Raw genomic sequence first — 11,927 nt, 5'->3', positions numbered from 1 at the left:
TTGTGGGGCCATGACATTTGTGTGGATATAAAAGTTTTCCATTAAGGGTAAATAGATAAAATAAAAGAGTTTAAAGTTTAATTATTTCCAAATTTAGAAATGTGTCATTTATTTTGGAACAGACTAAAAAGCAAAGTACCTCATTTAATATGAAACGGAGGGAGTAGAAGATTTGAATTGAATGCTCTTGATTTAAACATAACATGTAGTAATTTTTATAAAAAAGTCTCACTAGGGACAAAATAGAAAATAGTAAAATTAAAATTATTATTTTCTCTGTTTCAAAAATCTGCTTAAAAAGGATTGATACTTTTCAATATTTCCTTAACAGAAAATATTTAAAGTCACACAAATATTGTGACATATTTAAAACATATCACAAATTTAAAAAATTCTAAAGCCACGCAAATACTATAGCTTATTTAATATCACATATCTTAAAAATCTTACATTCTTTATTAAAGTTTGTTTCAAGTCAAACTAATACAACCTTTTTGAAATAGATAATAATGTATGAAAAGATTTTATTTTTAAAAACCGGTTAAAAAGGAAAGTAAGATATATCAATTGATATTATAGAAGTATTAGAGAATGGAATCGTTAAATCGTATAAGTTTACAAGTCAATTTGATTACTCTTTTACGTACAAATTAATATTTTTTTAATGTCTATTCATTGAATCTGAAAATTTACATGTTACTTTGTAAACTCAAAAAGATGTTTTTCGGCCCAATGATTTAGATTTAAAGAAACATCAAATAAGTGTGAAGTCAATGCGTGCTATATAATTGACAACAGACTTTAATAGGTAACCTATAAATGTTTAAATGAATAGCTGCCAAAATTAATAACTTGTGTGGGGTCCTCGAATGAACAAGTTTGGTTCAAATTACAGTAAAGACGATTAAGTGCTAAGTTTGAATTTCTTCTTGATAGTCTAGGAAGAAATTAATTAATTATAATTGAAAGAGCCGTTAAATAAATTACGATATGTCGATATAATAATATTTACAATTAAATTATGATAACAGGGGAAGGAGATGAAAAGATTAATTGAGATATGAACTTAGTGATATTAACCAATAACATAGTCAAATTGGTTAATTGCATTTGTTTATTGTAAATTCGTTCGGCATATACTTTTACTCTAACCTCAAAAAAGTGTAAAAACGTTAAAATAACGTCTAAGCCCGTTTATATCTATACTATATTAAAAGCACGAAGGCCCTTAGCGAATTGTCGTTCGATTTTTTGCCCTTTAAAAATACTAGTATTAGTACACGCGCGATGCGCGGACAAATCATTTCAAATTACAATGTATGTTGTTTGAATCATGTACAAATAACCTTAAAATATATATATCTCAGATAAAAATTATATAATATGAGAATTTAATTATGAAGCAGGATATGAAATTATTTATCAAATCTCGTTGTAGACAACCAATCTTTTTAACATATATTTGTAGCAACCTAACCCCTTAATTTTAGTACTTGCATTTCGTTCCGTTGTCGATATTAAAGAATCTAAACATGTCATATTGTAATTTGTCTTGTTCGAGCACATTAGATCATATTATTTTAATAAAATTATTACAATCATTGTATTTTTATCAGGAAGTCAAATATGTCTTATTCATCACATCATTTTTACATAAATTCTTTTTTTTGTTCTTTTCTTATAGTTATTGTATTATTTAATATTTCATATTATTATACCATCATATAATTTTTTGTTAGCTTATAATTAAATTAATGTCTTGCTTATTATCCTTTTAATAGTAGGTGATAAAAATAAATGTCTTATTCATAATATTTTAATCATTTAAATTTGTCGGTAATATTTTTAAATATAATTAATTATTTTATTTTGTCTATATTAAAATTAATTTAAAGTATAAGTATCCTCACACTACCTCTATTTTCTTTTTAATATACATTCTCTTTCCTACTATAAATGTTAATTAGTTTTATATTAATATTTTACCTATAACCAAAATAATGTCATATTTTGTTTTAAATTGTAACTTTTAATTAGTCTAAAATATTAATACATAAGTTATTTGATTATCATGTTCCAAATGTATTGATGTCTCTTATAATTAATTTTGCATTAGATGCAGTTAAATTTTCTTTCCTTTTTAGCTATAAGATAAAATTTAATTTTAATTTCAATTTTTATTATTAAGATTACCAATATTAGAAATTTATTTTGTATTTTTAAAATTATTTAATTATATAAAAAAATTCTTAATTTTATGAACACATTATTTCTAAATATTGTAATAATATTTTTACTATAATTTTAATTCTTTACGTAATATTTTTTTTTAAGAAAAACTTTCATCTCAAACTCAAATAATTCTTATCATTTTATTTTCTAAACTGCGTCACATTTTCAAAAAATTATGCTATGCATTCATACTCAAACTAACTGCACTCGATTCAGATATTAATCATAAGTCTAAAATATTAATACATAAGTGATTTGATTATCATGTTCCAAATGTATTGAGTTCTCTTATAATTAATTTTGTATTAGATGCAGTTAAATTTTTGTTCTTTTTTAGCTATAAGATAAAATTTAATTTTTAATTTTCATTATTAAAATTACCAATATTAGAAATTTATTTGTATTTTTAAAAATTTATTTAATCATAGAAAAAAATTCTTAATATTTTGATCACATTATTTCTAAATATTGTAATAATATTTTTATTATCATTTTAATTCTTTACATAATATTTTCAAAAAAAAAAAAGAAATCGCATCTCAAACTCAAATAATTCTTATCATTTTATTTTCTAAATTGGACCGCATTTTTAAATAATTATGCTATGCATTCAAACTAACTGCACTCGATTGAGATATTAATCACAGAAAAATATTTTCTTAATTGTTTGAACATATTATATCTAAATGTTGTAGTAATATTTTCACTGTTATTTTACTTCTTTACATAATTTTTTTTTCTTTTTTAGTTTGAAGATACAAATTTAATTTTTGTAAAATTACCTATATTAGAAATTTATTTAATAATTTAGAATTTATTTTTATTATTATTTTATTTTCATAAATAAGACTTTTTCATGGTATTATTTATAATTCGAGCATTCACATCATAGTTTTAAGAACTTTCTAATCTTAAATTCAAATAGTCTTTTCTTTTCATTTCTAATAGTAAATTTCTAATAAGTTAACATAATTTTCCTATTTTTTAATCTAATATATAGTCTTATTATGTTTTATGTGGCTTTTCATTAACTCGTAACTTTATTTAATATCATTCTCAACTATTTTTCTTTAATAATATAAGATAAATATATAATTTTTTAATTATAAAATAAATATTTATTTTGTTTCAAAAATATTACTCGAAAAGTTTAAATTATTTAAAATTTAATAATATTTTTAAGTATTGTATATTTACTTTATTTTATTTTCTAAACTTATGATTAATAAATGTCCTTACATTATCTCTAATTTATTTTTATTGTTCAATATTTTTAGTTTTTTATTTTACTATTAGACTTGAGTTATGTGGCCTTATATTCAGGGGCGGATTTACATGCTAGTTTTAGGTGCTCAAGCACCCATTAACCTTGATGTAAACTAGGTATAGCTATAATAAAAATATAAGAAATAGGATATAACATTTTAGTGAGCACCCAATAAACAAAATGACTGATGGGTGTTGTGGTTCTGAAGTGGGAGTTAAAACCTTTTCTGAAAGCAAAGACCCAGGTTTGATTCCTGTCATAGTACTGCCTTTATATTTTTGAATGTCAGCTTTTTGTCTTTTATGGAAATTTTTTTAACTTTTCCTATTCCCTTTAGGTTGTCAGATTACGTTTTAGTTTAACTTTTAGTATTCCCTTTACGTTTTCCTATCTTTTTAGTTTTTAACCTTTCTCTGCTTTTGAACTAAATTTTCCTTTTTTAGTTTTTATTTTTTCCTTTTTCTACTTCCTTTCACCTTTAGGCTTTATTATATTAATAATCAATTAGATTTAAGTATAAGAAAGGCCATCTTTACAGTCTTACAGAAAAGTTTAAAATTAAACCCTTCTTGAATTTTTGCTCATTAGGAACATAGAGAAGGGAAAAACGAAGAACAAAGTAGACGAAACGAAGAACAAACTCTCCGGTCATTCACAACAATCTCAAAATCAGATTATCAGAACATAGCACAAGGTAATAAGATTTGGTATTTTTATTAAAGTAAGAAATTAAAAATATTCTTAGAAGGATTTTGAATTTTTTTCATGCTTATCGCTTATTCTTTGAAAGCAGATTCAATGAAAAATATTATCTTTCTTACCAACTTGCTTGATTCCAAAACTTAATTTTGAGAATATATGTAGGTTAGTAATATTGGTGGATTGTGCGATTGATGAAATTGTGCTCATCAACTCATTGCTTCAGAAATTTGTAAGTTTTCATCTTTTCTTTCGAAAAATTAAATAGTATGTCGTTATTGCCGTGTTGTTTGTGTTGTTGATTGAGGGACATGGTTTTTCCGATAGAAATTAATTAAATTATGTGTAGTAAATTTCGGATGAAATTAAGTTGAACTAAATCTTGTTTGTAGGAATTCTTCATGGTGTTATTGATTTGCATCTTCAAGAGCTTAGAAGTCGTTTTGATGCCGTGAGTACCGACTTACTTCTCGGTATGGCTAGTTTAAATCCACTTAATTCATTTGGTAATTTTGATAAGAACAGGATAATGAAGTTGGCTGAATATTATCCCAATGAGTTTGATAGCAACAAGCTCCGGGATCTTAGTTTCCAGCTTGATAGTTTTGTAGTTTATGCTCGTGGTCATGACAAGAGGTTCTTCAACATGAAGGGAATTAGTGACCTTTCTAAAGTATTGGTTAAGTCAGACCTGCATCAAACTTGGCCACTGGTGTATTTACTTATCAAGTTGACTCCCATTCTTCCTGTTGCTACCGCTTCTGTGGAACGTGCTTTCTCATCCATGAACTATATAAAAAATGAGCTTCGTAATAGCATAGGTGATGAATTTTTAAACAGTTGTTTAGTTTGCTATGTAGAGCGTAAGATATTCTCAACTGTGAGCAACGATGCCATTATTCATCGTTTTCAACATATGAAAAGTCGTCGATCACAGTTGTGAATTGTGACTAGAAGTCCTTTTGGTAATGATAATACTATTAGTAGTTCATTATGACTTGTGACTAAAAGTATTTGTTGGTAATGAAAATATTATTAGTAGTTTTCATATTAAGTCTTTTACTCTTGCATTCGAATAATTGTGCACTTATACTATGCGATTGATAGCACCTTTATATTAAAGGAAGTGAGCACTCATAACCTTAAAATCCTAGATCCGCCACTGCTTATATTATGACTTTTTTTTATCATAATATAAAAAACTTTCTCATCTCAAATTTAAATAAGTTTTACACTTTTTCCTATGATAAAAAATCTTAATTTTTTTTTCTATTTATTCTTTATTATTGATTTTATATTATTCAATACCTAATATTATTACATTGTCATGTGAATTTTTATTAGCCTGTTTGAATTTAATATCTAATTTACCACACTCATTCTAATATAATATAGATAAAAATTAAAATACTTTCTCATCTCAAATTCAAATAATTTTTATCATTATATTTTCTTAATTGGACCATATTTTCAAAAAACTATGGTATGCTTTCAAACTTAAACTAACTAAACTTAATTCAAATATTAATCATAGAAAAATATTTTCTTAATTGTTTGAACACATTATATCTAAATGTTGTAGTAAAGTTTTACGTATAAAATATTCGTTTGCACTATTTATCAATATTAATATGAATTTATTTTTCTTGATATTAAAATATCTTTTGCTGATTATTTAATTTTTCTCTTACCTTATAATTAATTTGTATATTTTATGTAAGATCTTATTTTGCTGCTTGAATATATTTAGTTTTTAAACTCAATAAATCTTTAATATCTTAAGTAATTTTTAGTTTTATTTTATATTTTAACTTACTCCAAAGTATAAATAGTCATAGGTTATCTCAATTTACGTCTTTGTATATATTTTTTTTCTATTATAGTTTTTAATTAATTTTTCACCTCCATATTTCTAGCTAACATAGAAGAAAATCTATGAGTGGATCAATATATATATTAGATTTGTCTTGATCTATTTAGATTATGTATAAGATTCATTAAACTACCTCCATTAATTATGTTTCTATATATAATTTCTAATTATTAATGTTGTCCTAAAATTGCCAAGTGACTTCATTTTAGCTTGCCACTTGGCTTAACCACAATGCATACTACTCTCCTTTTAATATAACTAGTATTAGGACCCGCGCGATGCGCGGATAAATCATTTCAAATTACAATGTAGGTTGTTTGAATCATGTGCAAATAATCTTAAAATATAAACCTCTCAGATAAAAATTATATAACATGAGAATTTAATTATGAAGCAGGATATGAAATTATTGTTCAAATCTCGTAGTAGACAACCAATTTTTTTAATATATATTTGTAGCAACCTAACCCCTTGATTTTAGTACTTGCATTTTGTTCCGCTATCAATATTAAAGAATACTAAACATGTCATATTGTGATCTGTCTTGTTCGAGCACATTGAATAATATTATTTTAACAAAATTTTTACTATCACTTTAGTTTTATCTGGAAGTCAAATATGTCTTATTCATCACATCTTTTTTATGTAAATTCTTTTTTTTTTGTTCTTTTCTTATAGTTATTGTATTTTAGTAGCTTATAATTAAATTAATGTCTTGCTTATTATTCTTTTAATAGTATTTAATATAAATAAATGTTTATTCTTGAAATTTGGTGTACCTTTATGCTTTTATCCTCTTATTCATAATATTTTAATCATTTAAATTTCTCGGTAATATTTTTAATATTATTTTAGTATTTTATTTTATCTATTCTTAAAGTAATTTAAAGTATAAGTATCCTCACACTACCTCTATTTTATTTTATACATTCTCTTCCCTAATATAAATTTTAATTATTTTTTATATTAATGTTTTACCTATAACCAAAATAATATCATATTATGTTTTAAATTGTAACTTTTAATTAGTCTAAAATATTAATACATAAGTTATTTGATTATCATATTCCAAATATATTGAGTTCTCTTATAATTAACTTTGTATTAGATGCAGCTAAATTTTCTTTTTTTTAGCTATAAGATACAATTTAATTTTTAATTTTCATTAGTAAATTTCATTTAATCATAATTTTTTTTAATTGTTTGAACACATTATTTCTAAATATTGTAGTAATATTTTTACTGTCATTTTAGTTCTTACTTAATATTTTCAAAAACAACAAAAATCTCATCTCAAATTCAAATATTTCTTATCATTCTATTTTCTAAATTGGACAACATTTTCCAAAAATTATGCAATACATTCAAACTCAAACTAACTGCACTCGATTAAGATATTAATCATAAAAAAATATTTTCTTAATTTTTTGAACATATTATATCTAAATATTGTAGTAATATTTTCACTATCATTCTATTTCTTTACATAAATTTTCTTTCATTTTTAGTTTAAAGATACAAATTTATTTTTTGTAAAATTACCTATATTAGAAATTTATTTTGAATATTTAAAATTTTATTTTTATTTTTATCTTTTCATAAATAAGACTTCAATTTCGTGGTATTATCCATAATTTGAGCATTCGCATCATAGTTTTAAGAACATTCTAGTCTCAAATTTAAATAGTCTTTTCTTTTCATTTCTAATAATTTAAAATAATTTTGCTATTTTTTTAATCTAATATATAATCTTATTAAGTTTTATGTGGCTTTTCATTAACTTGTAACTTTATTTAATATCATTATCAACTACTTTTTTTTAATAGTATAAGATAAATATATAATTTTTTAGTTCTAAAATAAACATTTATTTTGTTTTAAAAATATTGTTCTAAAATTTTAAATTATTTAAAATTTAATAATGTTTTTAAGTATTCTAAAATATTTAATTTATTTTATTTTCTAAACTTATGATTTATAAATGTCCTTACATTATCTCTAATTTATTTTTATTATTCAATATTTTTAGTTTTTGATTTTACTATTAGACTTGAGTTATGTGGAATTTATATTATGACTTTTCTTATCATAATATATAAAACTTTCTCATCTCAAGTTTAAATAAGTTTTACCCTTTTTCCTATGATAAAAAATCTGAATTTTTATTTTTTTCTCTATTTATTCTTTAAGTTTGATTTTATATTATTCTATTCCTAATATTATTACATTGTCATGTGAATTTTTATTAGCCTGCTTGAATTTAATATCTATTTTTTTCACATTCATTCTAATATAATATAGATAAAAATTTAAAAACTTTCTCATCTCAAATTCAAATAATTTTTATCATTCTATTTTCTTAATTGGACCATATTTTCAAAAAATTATGTTATGCTTTCAAACTTAAACTAACTGAACTCAATTCAAATATTAATCATAGAAAAATATTTTCTTAATTGTATGAACACATTATATCTAAATATTATTGTAATATTTACGTATAAGATATTTGTTTGCACGATTTATCAATATTAATATGAATTTATTATTCTTGTTATTAAAATATCTTTTACTGGTTATTTTTTTTCTTACCTTATAAATAATTTGTATACTTTATGCAAGTTCTTATTCTGCTGCTTGAATTTATTTAATTTTTAAACTCAATAAATATTTAATATCTTAAGTAAATTTTAGTTTTATATAAATAGTCAAAGGTTATCTCAATTTACGTCTTTATATATTTTTATTTTTTTTATTATAGTTTTTAATAAATTTTTCACATCCATATTTCTAGATAATATAGAAGAAAATCTATGAGTGGATCAATATATAGATATAGATACAAATATACATATAAATTTAAATATAGATATATAAATTAGATTTGTGTAAGATCTATTTAGATTATGCATAAGATTCATTAAATTACTTCCATTAATTATGTTTCTATATATAATTTTTAATTATTAATGTTGTCCTAAAATTGTCAAGTGGCTTTATTTTAGCTTGACACTTGGCTTAACCACAATACATACTACTCTCCTTTTAATATAATATAGATATAGATGCTTCACATTAGATAAAATTGTAATTTAATTAACTTTCCTAATATCTAGCACTTTAAAATCAACTAAAAATTTGACTATTAAATATTTTCTTATTGAACTAGGTAAAAAGTCCTAATATTTAGGACCTAACATTTAAGAATTTAAAACCAAATAAGATTATAGTTAAGTAAATTCTTTCCTTATTTACTTCATAATTAATTTGTCTTCGTTAGACTTCTTACGTCTATATTTGTTTTATATAAAATTTAGATTTGGTTTATATAAAGGTTGATACCCATTTAAATTCTATCATTAAATCTATATTTTCCTTATATAATTTTTTTAATTTAAATTTTTAATATTTTACGTCTTATTTTTTACTTTGGGGGAAATTATTCTTGCATCTCTTCAATTTTATATTCATAATATTAAAGTCCTATATTTTATATTATATATTTTTCATCAACTCCTTTTAAAAGTATAACTTTAAACATGAAAGTTTTTTCATAATATATTTAAATTCTAGAAAAAAAAGGTCTATAGCTTTTTCTAATTGTGCATAAAAATTTTTTACACCTGTACTGAGTTACCTGAACAAAAAGTATCCATATCCTTTTCTATTCTATTTAGTATTTAGTTAAAAACAAAATAAAAATATAGTATTATTCTATTGTATTCTTTCATTTATGTTATTCGTTATACGGACATGAATATATACAACAAGTTTTATTATCTTCTACTTCCATAAGTTGATTTGTATATCTTTATACTTATTTTGTTTAATGTGTCAGAAGCTATAAGCGATTATTAAAATAAATAGAAATTTATTTTTCATATGCTAGCTGGCATGAAGGACAAATGCACAGCTATGGACGAAAGGGTGACCTCATTTCACCTTACCAACCCCATGGAAACTCCGAATACATGCCTAGATCGTTTGTACAAACAGACTTTTTAGGTACTAAAAATCCAAGGTCGAAAGGAAAACAGCTCAGATTGTATGCTAAGGTCCCTAAGCAATCGCTTAGTGGAAAAGGAAGTGATCGAGCCATAACAACCAAGAGCTGATAAAATATAAAATTGTATTTTCCATAAAACTTGTTAAATATAAAAGATAACATATGATGCATTCCGATATAAAATCTAGATGCATGGTTATGAATGGGGAAAGAAAGCTCTCCAGAGAAAAGAAAGAGTAGATTAATGGATGCTATTTTGCGATAGTGATTTTTTTAAAATATGTTGTAAATAATTTCTACAATATTTTTTATTGATTAAGAAAAAAACAGTTTGAATAGACCTCTTATGTCACTTAACTTGTGTCTTCTAGAATAAACTTGAGAATATATAACTTTTCAATTTCTTTTAATTAACTCTTAAATCTCCAAAGGTTATATGTTCATATTGAAACTAAAAAAAAGAAGAAGTAAGATTGAAGTAATAAAATTATAAAACTTGGAAAAATATTAAGTTGAATATGGTAATTGAGATGCATGATTGAGAATCTCTATGGGTTAGAATTTCTTCTTTCTCGAGTAATTGACTAAATAATATCAACAATTATTATTCTCAGGAATTATTTTTTTGTAAATTTTTATTTTTATAACTCAAATATAATATTTACTATAACAAGCATATAATTCATTGAGATAGGTTACACGCGCAAAGCGCGTACTCTAAGACTAGTTTGGTAAATGGTATGAAAATGTATACTATGTTAGTCAAATTTTTTAAATCGATCGCATTAACAATATCTCAACATATCATATGATCTATTTGAACACATTTCCAAAACCATATACATACAAAAAATTAAGTATAAAAGAACCTAGATGCAAGTATGCGATGGAAAAGTGATAAATTGAGGTAAAAAATACATAGATTAATTAATTATTCTCAAGTGTTATATCTATTTTATAATAATATATGCATGTGCCGAGTGCAACAAATTCTTTTTCATAAATGATTATTATAGTTATTATTTTTACCGTGATTATACAGTGTTATTTTTCTCAAATATTACTAGGGTCGGGTAAACTCAGTAAAAAGAAGAAAAGTCCCCGATAAAGAAAAAAAAATAGATGAAAAAAGGGTAATCGAATTTAATACTCGCTTCCTCATTTGTTTTTTCCCAAATAAATGGAAAATATATTTTAGTGCACTTTCTTCCACATTTCATTGTACCTACTGAGGGAGAAATAGAATTGTTGAAGAAAATAAATGGAAACTTAATTTAGTACGCTTTATTCCACATCTCCTGTTACACACTTCTTCCATTTATTTTATGTAACACTATCTTTTTATTAATTCGATAAAAATAGCATATTTTTATATTTAAAATAATTTAATTTTAAACTTTATATATAACCGCAATGAGAATATTTCATGACATACAAATATTATGATATTTTAAATACCTTAAGTGTCAAAAATCTTATAACCATATAAATGTTATGATATATTTAATAAAAAAATTCTTTTTGTTTTGTTAAATTTCGTATTAAGTCAAATAACATCATATAAATTGGAAAAGAGAGTATAATAAAAGAAAATAGAATTTAGTACGCTTTATTTCACATTATAAGAAACAAAAAATAAGAGTTAGTACACTTTATTCCACATTTTATTCTACTTTATAATAAAAGAGCATTGGTGGACAAAGCTATTCTATTCCTATATTAGTAAGAGATAATTTGTACATTTGAAATTATTGGAGGTCAGCGCAAAGTAATTCTAAAACAAAAAAAGTAGACTTCTTTTTATACCTTATAATAAAGGGAAAATATACTTTCTTCCACTCCACACCCGG

The 11,927-nt window shown here is 23.1% G+C and overlaps 1 protein-coding gene across 1 annotated transcript; it reads left to right on the top strand.

The window, feature by feature from the left end:
- The first annotated feature begins 3,679 nt into the window (after positions 1–3,679).
- Positions 3,680–5,141, top strand: LOC142166026 (uncharacterized). The gene is made up of 2 exons (XM_075224429.1): positions 3,680–3,743; positions 4,591–5,141. The coding sequence occupies exons 1-2, from the start codon at positions 3,680–3,682 to the stop codon at positions 5,139–5,141; spliced, it is 615 nt and encodes a 204-aa protein (XP_075080530.1).
- Positions 5,142–11,927: the final 6,786 nt, after the last annotated feature.

The sequence above is a fragment of the Nicotiana tabacum genome, chromosome 11 (genome assembly GCF_000715075.1).
Source record: "Nicotiana tabacum cultivar K326 chromosome 11, ASM71507v2, whole genome shotgun sequence".
Classification (NCBI taxonomy): Eukaryota; Viridiplantae; Streptophyta; class Magnoliopsida; order Solanales; family Solanaceae; genus Nicotiana; species Nicotiana tabacum.
This window is presented reverse-complemented; position numbering and strand designations above follow the sequence as displayed.

Excerpts from the sequence above, each read along its gene's own strand:
- LOC142166026 (XM_075224429.1), top strand. The coding sequence starts at position 3,680 with ATGACTGATGGGTGTTGTGGTTCTGAAGTGGGAGTTAAAACCTTTTCT. Across the intron at positions 3,744-4,590 it reads TTCTGAAAGCAAAGACCCAG|GAATTCTTCATGGTGTTATT; the intron begins GTTTGATTCCTG and ends TCTTGTTTGTAG.